General features: G+C 22.4%; 2 protein-coding genes across 3 annotated transcripts; one reads left to right on the top strand and one right to left on the bottom strand.

The window, feature by feature from the left end:
* Nucleotides 1-5206: 5206 nt before the first annotated feature.
* LOC105364614 (acyl-CoA Delta(11) desaturase) lies at nucleotides 5207-9739 on the top strand. Its single transcript, XM_011502592.1, has 5 exons — nucleotides 5207-5540; nucleotides 7061-7191; nucleotides 7971-8176; nucleotides 8523-8708; nucleotides 9373-9739. Exons 1-5 carry the CDS (start codon nucleotides 5402-5404, stop codon nucleotides 9680-9682), a joined length of 972 nt encoding a protein of 323 aa, XP_011500894.1. The 5' UTR covers nucleotides 5207-5401; the 3' UTR covers nucleotides 9683-9739.
* Nucleotides 9740-13088: 3349 nt separating this feature from the next.
* Nucleotides 13089-18671, bottom strand: LOC105364502 (acyl-CoA Delta(11) desaturase). 2 transcript variants are annotated; one of them, XM_011502430.1, is made up of 5 exons: nucleotides 18367-18671; nucleotides 16993-17123; nucleotides 14182-14387; nucleotides 13792-13977; nucleotides 13089-13443 (listed from the first exon to the last, which is right to left on the bottom strand). In XM_011502430.1, the coding sequence occupies exons 1-5, from the start codon at nucleotides 18602-18604 to the stop codon at nucleotides 13182-13184; spliced, it is 1023 nt and encodes a 340-aa protein (XP_011500732.1). In that variant the 5' UTR covers nucleotides 18605-18671; the 3' UTR covers nucleotides 13089-13181. The 2 variants fall into 2 exon arrangements, with proteins under 2 accessions (XP_011500732.1, XP_011500733.1); XM_011502431.1 differs by lacking the exon at nucleotides 18367-18671 and adding an exon at nucleotides 18124-18157.
* Between the last annotated feature and the right edge of the window lie 9 nt (nucleotides 18672-18680).

Below are 18680 nucleotides of genomic sequence, written 5' to 3'. Positions count from 1 at the left end.
TTTTCAACAAAGTAGAAAAAGTAATACACGATATCAATCAGAAAACAAACGCGCACTTAATTCACTTGTAAAGTAAGAATTAGTTAAAAAAAAAAAATATGATCAATTATCTTTTATCGTAAGAGACAAATTTAATGATAATGAAACACAAATATAGGCACGTAGTTGCATAATTAAAAATTAGAAATTAATGTGTTAAATCGGATGATGAAGGGATAGTAGAGAAGAGTGCGCTCATACTACTCACCAGCGCTTTGGTGAATGTTTTACTAGTAAAAGAATTTCCGAACGCACCTGTATCAATGTATTCGGATACAGTCGGGTTTGTTCGGTGAATGGAGCCTGAGTAAGGACTAAAATGGTGTCGTGGGCCCAGAATGGTATGCTACATTCTATTCCCTTGGCATTGCAGTACATTCCAAAGAAGTTAATGTCAAATATTGCACAAATGATCTCATGATATTTCTTTCGATCTGATTTTATAAGAATTTGAATTCTCCTGCATATTTTCAATCTTAAGATTGCATTACGAGGTTTTTCGTAATTTTAAGAATTATTGAGCACAACAGTTGTAACATAATGAAATTAATTTTAGTTTTAAAGCTTGAGATAATTGAAATATTATGCCCACTGCAAAACGAGATAACGCATTTCTATTATTCCATTATTACTATCTTTGAACATATTGTCTTTATGTATTTTAAGCTTTATTATTAAACAGTATTGTCAATACCTAATAGTTGTTGAAAGAGAGTGATTGACAATAACGCGTAGAGTATGAAGACATTTTTACTGTTTATCTAATAAAATAATTATAAATTATTCCCACGCTTCGATAGAATTGTCTTCTTTTTGCATATGTGATATGTAATTAATTAAAAGAAATTTTACATTTATACGAAAAAATAAATCGAAAAGACTTAATGTTTATTTCACCCAGATGTAATTATAATAAGTGATTTATGTTCAATATTATAGACAATCAATATTATATCTTGATGAATCGAAAATTTTTGTTTCATATAATATTTTAGAATTAATTTTAGTTATACCATACATTACGTATTCAATATTATTAAATTATTTATCATATGTAACGCGTCAAACATTATTATTATTATTATGCTTATATCATACTGTATATGTTAAACATTTATAATTAACTTTATATCCTAAGCTATCAATGAAGCATTATTATAATTTATACAATTAATCATACATTATGATTACATTATCAATACATTATTAATTTACCAATGTCTGATTAATTTCCACTCTGTATAATCTGTAATAATATTCTTTCCTTATTTCAAACTATCTATTATAATTAAAAAACTGAGATTATCAGTATGTACGAATATATTAGATAATAATTTTCAAAGTAGGCGACATGCAAAGTATACTAATGAATTTAGTATTAAATTGACAATATATGGTATAATTGTTGATGGTTGAATGGCCAAAAGGTTTTATGCACTACTACCTTATCGAGAGCAATACAGTTATAACGGTGATCCGAGGCTCGTGTTGCGCATGTGCAAGACGATGTTTTTATATGAATAGTAGGCTTTATCCCGATATATATATATATATATATATATATATATGTATAAGCTACAAAGCTCAAATGTCAGAGAAAAATGCTTCTGTTAGATAATGATATAAATAAGATTTGACGTGCAATTATTAGGATTTAAAAAAATAACACATATTTCATTTGACATAAAAATATACAAAATATTTAAATATGAATTTGATAAATTTAAGGCATTGCAAAAGATTGTCGTTTAAATAAATCAAGGGTAAAAAATCTTTTTTTCAAATTTCCATATTCATATTATGTTTATTTTATGAAATGCTTATTACTTATACTTAAATATTAACTTTAAAATTAAAGTACATTAATAAATGTAAATATAATGACACAGTGTAATAATAATTATGCTTGAAATAAATATATTTAGAATTTAATATAAAGAGTATTTGAATCGGTAACACAAGTTTATAAATTTGTTGTGCCATCATAAATTAAGAATTATGATTATCTTTCCCTTTGAATTTTAATAACCTTAGCACTAAATTATTTTATTATATTATCTATTCATCAATAAAAATATAAAACTAAAACGATATTGTGCAAGTAATATGCATTTTAAAAAATCTATTGTTTCGAATTAAATTTTTATAATTATTATTTTTCAAAGTGTTTGTTTTTTAACCTTCTAAACTAACTTTATTTATATGTGCTACATAAAGCATTTTGCAATTGTAGTTTTATCTGTAAGAAAATGTAGAATATATTATAGGTAATATACTATAAATAATACTAATAATGATAATACTATAAATAATATATATTACATTCATAGAATGATAAAATAGACATTGTAATCCTAATTTTTATGAATGAAGAATTCTACAGATTGTTTTGATTCGTTTTATAAAATTTATAAAATAGCGATAAATCAATGATTACAAGATACGTTAACAATAAATAAAGAAGTCAATTTAAGTAATTTTTAATTTATCCAAATTTATTGAAAGTTTGGTAAAAGTGATATTTCATTAATGTTTGTTTAATGACATTAATTATAAAAAACTGGATTATACCGTCTTAATATTTTAAATATTAATAATATTATTATATTAACGAAATAAATACTATAAGTTATTTGTTTATAAAATATTTAATTCTTTATGTGTATGATTATAAAATAAGGTGCACAATTCAATATAAATTATCATAAATTCTTGACCAGTTTTTTGTTATATAACAAAGCTACAATATAAACTTTAACTTTGTTAATACGAGTTTATTATACATCAGCGTTTGTATTATTTCAGTCAATGTAATATAATTATAAAGTCTTATCGAGTAATACATCAAAATAGCTTCATACTAATTGATCAGGATTTACATTTGTAATTTTTTAAGACAATAAAAATGCATAGTGAAGAATATAGAAATTGTAATTGCGCATATATGAATATGAGTATTATATTGTTCACTTAATGCGTCAAATAAATTAATAATATAACTATTCATTTTTTTACGCGTAGTACTTATGTTATTTTTAAATAACATGATAAGAAACATAAATAAACATAAGTTTGATATTTATTTAGAATTTAAATAGTAGGTCACGCTGAATTCGCCAAATTAAAGAAGGATCACAATTTCTTTGAAATAATTTATTTAATTAGATACAAATATATTTTTAAACAGTATAATACAGTTCAATAAAAGTTTATAGACAGTACAATGCGGTACAATAAAATATTATAAGCAATTTAATTTACGGCGATAAAAGTTTATAATTGGTATAATACAGTACAAAAAAAAAAAGTTTGTAAATAATATAATAGAAGCATATCAAAGAAATCATTAATTTTGTTTTCTGGTAAATTTTAATCTACGTATAACTAAATAGCGCCTATTATAGTCAGTCATATATTATAGATTTCATTTCGACTTGCTAAAATACTTTGCTCTATTTAATGAAAATCATAAATTATTTATTTGTAATATTTTTTAAAAATTTCACATCTTTAATATTAGTTTCTTTTGTAATTTTATTCTAAAATGCAGGAATAAGTTTAATTACCCGTGTCTGATATAGGAATATTGTAGTATGACATAATAAAATTTAGTTATCTTCACTGTTAAAATGATTTTTCGAATAACGGGTAAAAAAGAAAAACATTAAAGCAGTTGTATTTAGAACTAAAATTAGATTGTAAAAGCATATATTTATACATGATCAGAGTCCCATAAGTGAACAAGAATGTCAAACGATTTGAATTTAAAATTATAAAACAGTTTCTTAGATTAGTGATGGTAGAAGTATTGCCTTATGGAAATATATAAAACTTAGATAAAATCAGATTCTATATATGATAGCATTAACGTATAGTTTAACTTTTTTTTTATATAAGTATTGACTATTAACCACGGTAATAAAATTAACATTTTTCGTACAAAAAGAACAGTTCGAAAGTTCCAAAATTATTTTTATTAAAATCATTTACCATAAGTATTTATTAAACATAAATAAGAAATATATTTAAGAAACAGAAAGTTCGTCTAAACCGTATATAAAGCTTAAATTGAAATACACATTTGTTTAGTCAACCGAATTAAAAGTGTAAATAAAAAAATAAAAAAATTAATTATCCATTAGTTTGATCATTATATAATATAATAATAGTCAATGAAAAATAAACTTAAGCTGTTTTTATAATTTATAAATTTATAAACTGAATTATCTATAAAATAATACAGTTTGTATTTATTAAGTATTAAAATGATTTATATTTATTGATTAAATGTTTTGCATTTTTAGTAGATATTTAGGAAAGGAACAAATTGTTTTATATTAAAGTAAAAGATTTCGTATGATTAAGTTGTCAATCAAGCTACGATATTTTTCAACACGTAAATAAACACTGTACATTATATTAGAAATAGATAACACTATAAACAAAAAACTCATAATGTTATTAATAGGCAATAATTAATAATTATATGTTAAAACATAAATTAGAAGATTATTATACATTTACTTTATTAAAATGTTATAACATTGCCTCGATTTAAAGTAAATACAATTAATGATTTAATTAAAGTATCTTGTAATAGTTTGTTTCTTCTTAAAGTGTATTATTTTTTTTTTTACCATGAATTTCAATTGTGAATTTGAAATATTGAAAAAACTTCTAATCGAGTGTAAGTATAATCATATAAATTATTCATATATATAACTATAATTATAAACATCTAAATTTTAATTATAATAATTATAATATTATAAGTTACAATATATTAATAACAGTAATATGAGAATTTGATGTACTAATTTTCGTAATACAAATAATATAGGTAATTTTATATTTGTTATACCATCTATTAATTGAATTTTTTTTTAAATAATGAAAAAATATGTAAAAATTTTTACCTTGAATGATTTGAACAGCAGAATAATAGATAGGCTTTCGTTAGCGTTGTTTTGTCATCATTATTAGAATATCATATACCCAAAGAGGAAATGACAATGTAAAAGTACGTCGTTGGCGTTAATAAGATTCTGAAGTTAAGGTCCCTGAGGTCAATTGAAGCGTTTTTGTGATTACCACTGTGTAACATAGTTCTTCCACTCAGTCGATTTCTGAATCTAAGTCGATTATTACTTAACACTCGAAGGTACGATTCTTTACCAACTAATAAGACAATGGCTAATTTTATCTATTTACAATTCTTTCTTACATTTCTCTTTTTTACTAATTGAATAAAAATTACATTGTAGTCATCGAAATTTTTTTTATTGTGTTAAGGAGAAAATATTGCATTATTAGGAGTTACACGTTATCAAATTCATCAAAAAATCAAGAAATAAAAATAAAAATGTCAACTGAGTGTACTGAAATTTATAAGAGACAAATACATTGGCCAACTGTATTATATTATATACATCTTCATGCTTTTGGACTTTATGGATTGATGCTGCTATTGACCGAAGCGAAATGGATGACTGTATTTTTCAGTAAGGAAATTTTTCATAACAGTTTTATATATTTGTTAAAATAATTATAATCAAGTATCAATATTTTCAACGAAAGCTTTATATAAATAGTTATTATAGCAACTAAATTCAATTTGTGAATTTTTTAACAATTTTTTTTTCGCAACGTCGAAAATTCCAACTAATATTATTTTTAAATATTTTTTAATAAATTGAGTAGAATATTAAAATAAATCGTACTTTAATGAGAATTTTTAATAAAAAGCAACAGATGTATGCTTTACAATTGATTGGAAAACATTAAACGAAAATTTAAAAAAAATTCTCTAAAGTGCAATGATAATAATTCATATTGTAGAATAAATCACTATAGTACGTACTTGGAAACAACAAATTTAATATAGAAGAAAAATGTAGTTCAACCAACATTTTCATTTCAATATACACATTGCGTATATTTTAATTAAAAAAACATCATTTCGAATTTAAATATCTAATATATAATTTCTTACGATTATCTTTAAAGAAATTATTAGTTATAATTATTTAAAAATTTAATCTGATCATATAGTGAATCTGTTACAGCATTATTATATGCATATAGAAGTAAATTTTTAATTATACAGTCAACATAATGACATACTGTTCTAATAATAATAATAATTTTATTTCTATTGAATTTATAGTAAATAGGAAATGAAAATGAATTCTGATAAATTAGTATAAGTTCGTTTACTATTATATCTTCATTGTCACAAACTGTTATTCAATGTTATTCAAATAAATTGATTAAATATTACCAATATAAAATCAATTACAATTCGAACACTAATTACATTGTAATTATTTAAATACGTGTATGTGTACGTGTAATATGATACTATATAAATAAATATTATACCACAGCAGTATACTAAGTTAATGTATAATATAAAATTTGTATTTGAGGTACAAAAAATAAAGGCAACATAATTATAATTAATCTTTATTGATTATGTGACCAAAGTTATTTCTCTTTATTAATAATGATAAAATTTTTAATGATAAAGTTTTAAATTAAAGATGGATGGAAATAAAATTTTTTATAAGAAATATGGATTTATTTATTTAAAATTAATTTTATGGATATATAATTCTTTATAAGGATTTATAATCTTCATCAATATTATTCAAAATAATATTTCTTAAATAATAAAACAATTATCTAAAAAATGAATGAAAACAAATAAATAAAGATTATTATAAAAAAGAGAAAAATTACGTTAGCTTATTTAGAAAATAAGATAGTTTCATACGTAAAACACTTATATTTCATTATTTTAAAAGTATTTTCATTTGATTATTTTGTTTAAAATAATTTTTTTATTTTAAACTAAATTTCTCGCAAATTCAGAAGTTATTTATAACTATTTCTTTAAACATCATTGCATAGACTTATATGAAAAGAATGTTGTTTTTTTTAAACAATATATTCTAATATTCGAAATTTAAAATAAGCATGAATACTAAACATATTTTGGTCATTTTATTTATTTTCTTAGCATTTTTTATAATTTCATTCGCAACTCTTGGTATTACAATTGGTGCTCATCGTTTATGGGCTCACAATGCTTTTGAGGCATCAGGATTCGTTAGAGGTCTCCTTGTAATATCACACACAATAGCTGGTGTCGTAAGTATTTTTTATATAGTATATAAAAACTATGTAAAAACTATAAAATTATATAGTATACAAAATTTGACGCGGAAAGACTAGCTTCTATTATTACTACTATGTACTATAACGAAGGCTTTGGAGTATTATTATATTTTATTTTTAAATTAACACTATGTAAGAGTAGTGAGAGGGGAAATTTTATTCTACTTAGAATGTTTTAGAAATTTTCAATTAAGTTTTATATATATCAACGGTTTCTAAATGCTAATAAGCGATAGAAAGGTTTAAATTCACATAACAACTATTCTATGGATCTTCTTGCCTATTCTATTTTATAGATTTTTTTATGCTATAAATATAAAATAGATTTTACTTTTTTATGAATAAAATTTTCAATTAAATATTTGTAACTGTTTAAGCAAATGTTTAAATGCTCATAGAAAGCTGTACTTTTAAGTAAATTAGCTTTGTCTGCATAGCGTATTGTAATATTAACTCTGCACTTAACAAATACATGACAAATACAATCATTTTAAAATATGCAATAATTTTTTGCTATATTATAAAACAAGATATATAGTGGTAATTGTCAACTTTTTTAAACGTGATATGTCTTAATTAATACAATAAAATGTATTATAACTGATATAGTTAATGTTTTAGAGTACACAAATTTTTTATTAGGAAATAATCACTAATTATTTATATATATATATATATATATATATATATATATATATATAAATATATACACACATATATGTATTTATAAATTTATAAATAACTTTTTATAGGGTAATATTTATGACTGGGTTCTTAAGCACAGAACTCATCACAAGTATTATGGAACCGAAAGAGACCCATATAATCACAAAAAAGGTTTTTATTATAGTCATCTTGTGAGTAATGTTCTTGCTGCACATCCACATAAGGAAAAATTAGATAAAGATATCGATATGTGTGACGTTGATTCTGATGGCTACGTTTGGATTCAACGATGGTAAAATTATATAATTATTAATTTTTTAATACTAGATTATTTCGTATATAATATATCATGAAATTTTTCTTATATTATATTATATGATACATTTATGTTTATATATATATAGCTAATTTAAATATATAATTTATCTAGTATACTTCGTTTCAATGATCAATAAGATCAATGAGAAAATAGTATTTAGAGTTTTATAAACTAGATGTACCATTATATATTAGACAACGACTGGAAAGAATATGAAAGTTTAAAATTTTACAATAAAAAAATTATACAAATGCTTTATTATAATGAAAATAAAAATTAATTTACAATTTAAAAACATTAATTCCAATTTTATCTATAGGTTTTATTGGCTGCTATTTCCAATCGTAGGCCTACTTTTTATAATTAATGCACCGGTTGAATACTGGAATGAGTCAATCAAGAATTCTGTATTCATTTTGGGCTTCTTTCGACTTGCTGTAACGACAAACTTTTCTTGGCTAGTTAATAGTGCACTGCTCATTTGGGGATCACAACCCGAAGACAAGTTAATAATTTTTTCTAATATTTTTCGTTTACTGTATTATCTGTTTTTTAAATTACCAAAAAGTCACAGTACTGTAATAATAAATAACAATGGTTTACGTACTCAATAATTAATCAGATGATTATATTGATTTTTGAATAAAATAAAATGTTCTTTAATATTAAATATCAATACACGTATATTTTTACACATTGAAAATAGTTTTCAAATAAATTCATTTTAATGTATTATTAGTATGTTATTTGTAAACACATTAAATAATAATAATAACAAATATATTTAAGTATTAAAGAAATACTCATATCACAATGATAATTTTAATGATTTTTTATCGCAAAATATGGAATAGACAATTAATTATTTCTGCTAAAAGTAATTGAAAAACAAATTTCATATTCTTATATAGTAGAATTAATATTTTTGTTTTTGTTTTGCAAACTACCATTAAATACATTTTTTTCAATACTATTGAAGTAATACAAAATTACTATATCAATTAAAAAATTTAATTAAATTTTTTAATTTTATCATAGAAAATAACTTGTTGCACATTGAAATAATTGTAGACAGTTATTTAAATAAGAAAATTTAAATAGCGATAAATTTAATTAATTTTATTATATTTCATGTAATATAAATAATATTTATATTTTTTCCATTTTAGATTTCATATTGAAGATAATACGAGTTTTCTATTAAATAAGTCCTATTGGCCTAATTACCATTACCTTCTCCCTTGGGATTACAAATGCACTGAATTTGGCACATATGACCGCGGTTGTAGCACTTTCATTATCAAAATGTGGAAAAATCTAGGACTTGTTAATTTTTTGAAAACAGCATCCAACGAATCTATTCGTGATGCATTATACGAAGCAGCAAGTAAAAAATTAGACGTTACTGAATCCTTAGAATCAGTGAAGAAAATTGCAAATGAAGAAGCGATCAAAGCAAAATTGCGTTTTCGTCATTAAATAAATTAATTTTTCACTTTAGTATTAATATGTTGTATTTATAATTTATATATTTTTACTGCATTGATTAAAATAAGAGATGAAAGATTAAAGTATTTTATATAAGAGTTTAGAATATTTTTTATTATTAATTGCTATAAAGATAATAATAGAACAGATGCCTGTCGATTAATTAAATACCTAAATATTTACCTAAATATTTACCTAAATATTTTAATTAGTTATTGCAGACTTTTAAGGTAAGATAATTCTTTGCTTACAATGACATTTAAGGTAATATTTTCAGATGTAAGTTTAAATGCGGTCTTGCAATTACTGGAAATGGGAAACTAATGAAATATACTGAATAAACCAAATATATTGTATATTATTGATTTTTTAACAATTTTTTAACCAGTGAAAAATGCTTAACAGTAGTGATATACGAATAGAAGGTATATTTTTTTCATCTAGTGGTAGATTGTCATTGGTAAAATATTATAATTCTAATGTGTGAAAAAATTTATAAAATACCTGAAATAGATACTACATAATTATTAACATAAAACATTAATATACCTAAAACTTTATAATAATAAAGAATTATTATGAAACATTAACCTTAGCTTGGAGTAGTAGTTTTGTATACAAATACTCCATCAGTTATATACATATATATTGCAGTAATTAAATTATTCGTAAAGTAATAATAGTGAATATTTGTTAATAATTATAGATCAACGATATTATTAAAAAATTTTTTGGTTGTAATATTTATTTTAATTCCAACTTGATATCAAAAGACAGTGAAGAAATATAGTATAGAAATCGGTATTCTTTTGAATACCGATTATAGTTCTTATATATATTCAATAATTGTAATGTTCATATATTTTTCAGTTCGTAAGAATCGTACTGATGCATAAATTACATAATAAAATATAAAATATATATTAATAAATGGGACATGTATATAAATTATATAATTGAATATATTTAAATATTTTTCTTATTACTTTGAGTTACTATCTCATTTATAATCGAAGACTATTTAATATAATTATACTTTAAACTTGTTTTCAATTACTCCTATTTATGTAAATATAACGAGAATGGCATGAAAACTATAAATTGGTGTACATTTGAAATAGTGAGAAATACATATTTTAAATACTATTTTAAATATTAATTAAAGTCATTTGAACGTTTGAAGCGCAAATTATAATGTTTTTTAATAACATTTCTAATAAAGGTATCTTTTTATTTCACCATTGTTTCAATCTGTCATATAATTTTGTTGCTTCATGACATTCTTCCTACACTGATCTATTTTTTTTTTTTTTTTTAATTTGAAAATTCTTTATTTTCATATACGCTCTTATCATCGCATACTTTTTCCTTTTTACTTAATTCTACGTATTGTATTAATGCACAGTTTTTCTCACTGTTCCCACTAGTAAATTTAATTGAAAAATATATGTGAACAGATAATTACGATAATTAATTAATAGTATGTTCAACATATCAATCGCGTTAATTTAGCTTCCGTACTTTGTTCATTTTGGCGTAATAATTAATATAATCAGCTTCCGTTCTTTAGTCATTTGTCGTTAATTATTTCTTATCATGTATTTTAGAAACTCAATTTTTATAAACTTTTATTACAGTTAATTAATTTTTTAAATAATCACATCATATTGTATATACTTATGCCACAAAAAACTCAGAATTAACTTATTTACATATATTGTTTTGTGTAATTCTAATTTTTTACTTTTTTTGGCATTTTTGGTATATCGTTTTATATTAGTCAGGTATTTATTACTTTATCGTATGGACGTTTAATTATAATGCTCAGATGGTTATTAATAAGGATTCTCATTTTTCTCTACTGTTTTCTTATTTCGCAATTAGTTTGATACATTTTATTCTAAAATGCCCCAAATATTCAATATGTATATATAATTTTTGAAACTTCACATATATACACACATTTTTTCAATAGGACATTAATACGTTTTTGCTTTGTCTTTTTAACTTACCTTATATTATTTATATTTGGACAACGAAATATATTGTCTTATTGTCCAACAATCTTCTATTTATATAACTTTATCATAACCAATTTATTTTCTCTAATTGTATTAATTTAGAAAATGGGCTATCGTATTTCTTGACGGGATCTTTTAGTAATTTTTTTTTTTAACTCTAATAATTCTCTCCTACAACATTATTTTGTATACTATAATAATATGGTAAATAAATGAAATAAAGTACAACTTATTGTTTAACCATTTTATTTATTCTTTTTGGTTCCATTTATAATAAAAAGAATAAAGTAGATCAACATCTTTCAAGAAAATATCTATTTATTTTTTATTTAATATTATTATTATCATAATGTCATTTTTAATATATAAAATTATCCAAATTAATATAAAAAATATATTTTTTAAATTAATGGTTTTTACTAATATTATCCATTTTAAACTATTCTTCTCGATAGAATGTTAATATTTTTTATTTATTTTTAAAGTCAACGATATTCAATTACAAAAATATATACTTAATATATGTAGAATATTTCATAAGTCGATATACACACATGAACCATGATATACACACATCTGACATGGTCAGAAAGACCAAAAAAATAATCAATAATTTTTACACGATTCTATCGGTAACTAAACATTATTCTAGTTGGTCCGAAGGGAATCTGAGTTTAGTACGTTAACACTCATTCATAATGATCTAAATTATCAAACATATATTCATATTGTAATCTATTATTATTATATATTATTTTTTATTAATTCATGCATATAATAAAAAATTATAATAACAAATTCTTAACGTACTCTATCAATATCTAAATATAATAACATATAAATTATTGTGAAATTAATGTAAAACAAAAGAAAACTATTTTATTGATAGTGTAAGTATTTTATAAAGCATGTACAACACATCAAAATTGCTTATGAATATAATAATATTAATACTTATATTAATACTTCTTCATATATTACATTTTAAAAAATAATATTAATGAAAGTATACCATTTCATTATAAGAGCAAAAATTGCTAGTTAATTTACTTTTAATCTTTATATAGAATATGTTTTTGTTCTTTACCGGCAATTTTATTTTAACTTAAGATATTTGCAAAATAAATTTGAAAATTAACTTCTAACAATATTTTAGTTTCTTACAATTTAAAGATATATAAAAAAAATTAATTTTCCTTCAATTTTTATAATGGTAGCATTTTTAATAATATATTAAAAAATAATTTTTGTATTGATATTAGAATTTGTATTAGCTTTTAATACATTTGGTTGATATTAAAAAAATTAAGAATTAAGAATTGTATCATTTTCGTAAAATGTATATATTTTAAGGATTTTTAATAAATTTCAAAATTATTATAAATCTAAAAATTTTATATATCGTGTTTTAAGTTTCTAGATCTAAATTATTCAGTTATTAGGATTTTTCTTTAGTAAATTAGTGATCATTATTTGTTACAAAATTTCTGAACGTATGTACCATCGCCACAACGATTTGCTCGGCATTTAATCATCTCCGGCGAAACAGACTTACGATCATAGGCCCACCCAAGGTAAGCGAAGACGTCGATAAAGCCAGTTGTTATGTTAAAAGAGTAATTACCAAACTCCCCGGTTTTGTAATCCCAAGGGAAGACGTGATGATAGTTATGCCAGCCTTCGCCAAATGCTGCTATCGAAACTGTCATATTATCTACTGGCGATATTGTTCTAAAAATGATTTCAATCTTAATATATTCAATAATATAATTCATAAAATCATTCATTCATTCATTTTCATATAATTGGCATTTTTATTGTATAATTTAGCATTTAAAATTATACTTAAATATATTTTTAATTACATTATTTTTAATTTAAAAAATTTACTTTTAAAAGGTTTTTTATTAGAGTATCCTTAATTTATTAAAAATAAATTTAACATTTATAATACCAGCCATGTAGTTGAAAAAGGATATAATTAAATTTAATTTAAAAATATAATTACATTTAATTTTATCTAATAATTTATTATCCTTTCATCGATTATACATTAATTATGAAATAATCAATACTCACTTATCATATGGTCGTTGTCCCCACATATGCGCTACGCTATTAACGGAGAAAGCCATATTAAGTGTCACACAGAATCGAAAATTGAAATTCACCCAAAATGATACCCAGAATGATTCAGACCAATAATACCAAGGAACGATCACAGGCAAACCAATGGCAAATAATGCAAATAAAGGTATGTACAGTCTAAAAAAACAGATTAATAATTCTATTATTAATTTATTTGAAATTTAATAGAAGATTTAATGATTAAATATAATAAATATACTATCATTTCATTATAAAAGAAAACAAACTTTACTTTATAAAATAAATACAAATTATTTCATAAAATAATTGCAAAATCAATTATCAAATTTGAAATTGTTTTAGTCAAATTTATTAACTAACCTTTTCTGCCACATTACTATAGGATCTGCCTCAAGATCACTCATATCTGTTGATAAACGTTTCATAACAACATCAGGATGCGGTGTTGTAAAAAGCCAGCCCACATGTGAAAAGAAAAAGCCCCTTTTTGCATTGTGAGGATCAGCATTAGTTTCACTATATTTATGATGAACTCTGTGATCCAATGCCCAGGAATATACGTGTCTCTATAACATTAATATCAAATAATAATAACAATAACAACAACAATAACAGCAGCAGCAACAACAACATTAATAATAATTATTATTATTATGATTGCAATGATGATGACGTTGATAAGACTATGAATATGACTATGAATATACTATGATATGACTATACTATGAATTTTTTAAAAATCTGTACAATTAAATCAGTATAATATTTCAAAATTTCTTTAGCTATATCTACCAAAGAACACAAATAAAAAATGATAATCTTTTAGCCTACGTATTATATTTCTAAATATTCAGATACATTTTTTTGTTTTCGATATTCAATAAAAGATAGAAAATAAAAGTGCAATATTAAAATTTATTATTTCGAGTTCAAAGCGCACTATACATAATACAATTGTATATATGTATTTATAAGTTTGTGCCGGTCCTGTTAAATTTGTATATTTAAAATTGAGTTAAAATACGTATATGTCCAATAAAAATCGAAATTCATTCAGTCAAAAGATTATCGATTTCACTCACGAACAATTAATATTTTGTTAAACAACATTTTTTAAAGTAAATATTTACTAACATAAAACAGGATAATGAATGAAAATTTAACCCTATAAATGAATATAAGTAATGGGTAACAAGAATTTATATCGGTAAAGTTATTCATTGTGACAAAAAGTTTTTGTGTTGTCATAAAAAAATTATTGTTCGAAATTATATATTACTTGAATTTATAAATTTTTTTGTAATCGTCAATTACTTGACAAACACCATTCAAATTTTTTAAATTCAAAAACATTAATATTCTTGCATAGTATTATAGACTATTAATAATTATCTAGATGTGCATTTTAAGATTTTTAAACTAATAGCTTCATTATTTACTTATATTAAAACTTTATACTTTTATATATAATTTTCTAATAAAAAATGTTCAGGAAAAAATGAAAATGTACCTATTTTTATAGTTGACTAAGAAAACCCCAAGATCTACAGAAGTTCTTCTCTTAGAAAGTTGAATATGTTTTTATTAAGTCACCTGCAAATAAGGTTCCTTATTGTTATATCCATTGAAATAAGATGTAAATTAATACGGTATTTCAATTAATTATTTTTTTTTTTAGTTATAAACATTACTTTATTTATGAATTTTATCAATTTTTAGGACTTTAATTCTAATTGATTAAAAATACAAAGCTTGAAGAAAAAAAACATAATAATTTAATGATCTATCTTCATTTATATTTAATTCTTTTTCATTATGAATAACACACACTTTAAGAACAAAATTAAGAGTATTAAAATTTTATTAGTTTGTTTTCATTGATGCATTAATTAATATAAATATAATAAAAATCTTTTCATTCTGTCAAAGATTTATTTCAATGAATACAAAAATTTGTATAAGAATTGATTCTAATAGATATTACAATTTATTAATATTAGATAAAATTTTTTGCTAAGTTTATCTTAAATATTTGCGTTCTTTATCATTAATAGATTTTAAAAATGACTGATTATATATATATATATATATATATATATATATAATTATACATAATATAAAGAGATTGAAATAAATAGAAATTTATTCAAAATTTATCTACAACTTAAAACCGTAATACTATAACTACGTAAAATAAATAAGTTTAAACATACCTTCATGTGTAGTAAAAATGTAATTGGTTTTAATTTTCCGTTGAAATTCAATTTCCGGGTGTAATGAAGTTCTTATGTTGCAAGCGTTATTTAAAATTTTGTATATCTTACATAAGATTCATTATTAGCGATCCAGATAGACCTTTGAATTGGAACTTTTATTAAAGCGAACACAAAAGTGTGTTACTAAATATTAAATAGCATATTTTTATTCTAATTTCAAATAAAATATTAAAAGCTGCTTTTTTATAACATAATCAGATGCAATATCAACAAGAGAATGTCTAAGCCCAATTTCTCGATAATAATATTATTTAAAATTTTAATATTATATTTAATATATTTACTAATATACGAAATTTTAATAATAGAATTTTTTTATTATATTTTCGAGGTGCTATTAATAGATTTACAATAGCTCAGGACTGTATTCTAATTAAATATATTTCTAAAAAATGAATAATATTTTGAAGTTCAACATTGACTATTCATTTTCTTGTAATAGAAAATTCAATTTTTTTTTAACAGAATTAATGTTTGCAATTTCAATGTTTACATTTATAATAATTCTTATGCTATGATCTATGTACATGCGATAATTGTGCAAACATTGTTTAATAACATAGGGATTGTAAGTTTAGATGAAATTATGAAATTTACAAAATATATCTGTAAATATATTTAGAAATAAATATTTTTCACTTCTTCATAAATGCAGTACACATGGATATTTATTTCTTACACATTGGTAGATGTAGTTTTGATAAAGATTTGAAAAATTATACTTAATTTAGCCAAATTAAATTTTGAATATCAATTTTATTTAATTATGCCTATTTCACCATCACATATTTGTATGTTACTTTAATATCACAAATTATGTAGCTTAGGTAATTTAAAATTGTATGATTAAAAGATGAATGTAATAATGTTAAATATTATAAATAAAAAAACTAACTTGGCCAGTTACTGTAAAAAGTACTATAAGCAGTAGCCTAAGAGGCCATTTTGCTTTATAAGCTTTGTGTGACCATAATCTGTGAGCTCCCGCCGTAATTCCAAAACCAGTTGCAAAGATGGTCATCGAAGCTATTAGAAAAAATTTTTAATATTTTATCATATATTTTAATAAACATTTATCTAAATTGAAGTTTATCTACAAATATATACAGCAAAAATAATCAGCATAAATATTTTTTATAATGATTAAAGAAACTTTTTAATGATATTGTGACAGGTGAGATATACGTATAATGAATTGTTACTTTTGTATATAATAACTTATAGCTCGGTCGAACGTTTGTATGGAATGTTAATTTTAACTCGTCATAGTGTGTAGTAACTTTTAGTCGCATAAAATATCCTAACGCAATTACTCGTTGAAGCGAAATCTTCTTAGAAAATTGACTCGCAAATACCATTTTATTTTTTATCTTTACATGTCATTTTTATCTGTCATGCATAATAAATATTAAATTTCGTGAAAATGAATACACTGATGCTGGTTCATTTTTCAGTTTTTCATTTCCCGGAACTGTTTTTAATTTATTGACTTATAGGATCCAAAATTATCTATAAGATCCATAGATCTTGCGATGTAAGATTGGATGCAAGATTAAACATATGGCTGATATATTTGAAACATAGTCGACATTTACTTTTCATCATTAAATTACATACTAATAAATGTATATGAAAATCGTTGTTTGTTGCTTTAACATATGGCCGAAGATTTTTTAGATATCACAGAACACATTTTTTTATATATCTAGTTGCATCTCACAATTATATATCATTTATCATTAATGACTGTCGGTACGCTTCATTTTATCGTATTGTGTTTTTTTATCTATTTTCTGATGTCGATTTTGATTAAAATATATCATTTCCAATTACTTAATTAATTTACTTCTAAATAATATTTTGTTTTCGACAGGTAATATAGCATCATTAAATGAATGAAATTGTATTGTTTTTCCAAATACCTTATACGACACTGAATAAAAACTATTGCTTAACGATACTCCTGATTTCGTGATAAAAAACTGAACTTATTCAGAATTATATATCGCTACATTAATATACTTACCTATTTTTGTATTAATATATGCATTGATCTTAATATATTATAGCTGAATAGAAATTTTGCAACCAATATTTGTTTTTAAAAATGTGAATAAGGAAGCTATGCATTCCTTCTATCCCTTTAGTTGCTGCTTGACTCTGATGTAATATTATTTGCTCTTTTGTTCATTTAATAAGATATTCCATCATTTTAATTATTTCTTTTTAATTAAGCTAGATAAGTTAGTTATTATACTATTGTACTTACCCCATAAATTTGTGTAAATTTTAGCGTGCATTAAAGCCAAATATAATCCGTAAAGGCAACCAGTGTGTAGAAATATTTGAGCAAATAAATCTGGCCACATAATTCTTGGCTCGTAATTTATAATTTGATTTATATTTTGACTATCACTGTTTGGGTTTTTTATATTAGAGTGTTTCTCAGAAACACATTTTGACATAATAAGTGGTACACATTTCTGTCTATTTTGGATCACAGACATCTTTCTCTTTTAATATTTAAATAAATTATCCTTTCTTATTTTTGTTTAATTAAATATCAAATTTATAATCTATACG

This window comes from Ceratosolen solmsi, unplaced genomic scaffold, assembly GCF_000503995.2.
Source record: "Ceratosolen solmsi marchali unplaced genomic scaffold, CerSol_1.0 scaffold39, whole genome shotgun sequence".
Lineage (NCBI taxonomy): Eukaryota > Metazoa > Arthropoda > Insecta > Hymenoptera > Agaonidae > Ceratosolen > Ceratosolen solmsi.
Note: the sequence above shows the minus strand (reverse complement) of the source record. Positions and strands in the feature narration are given on the sequence as shown.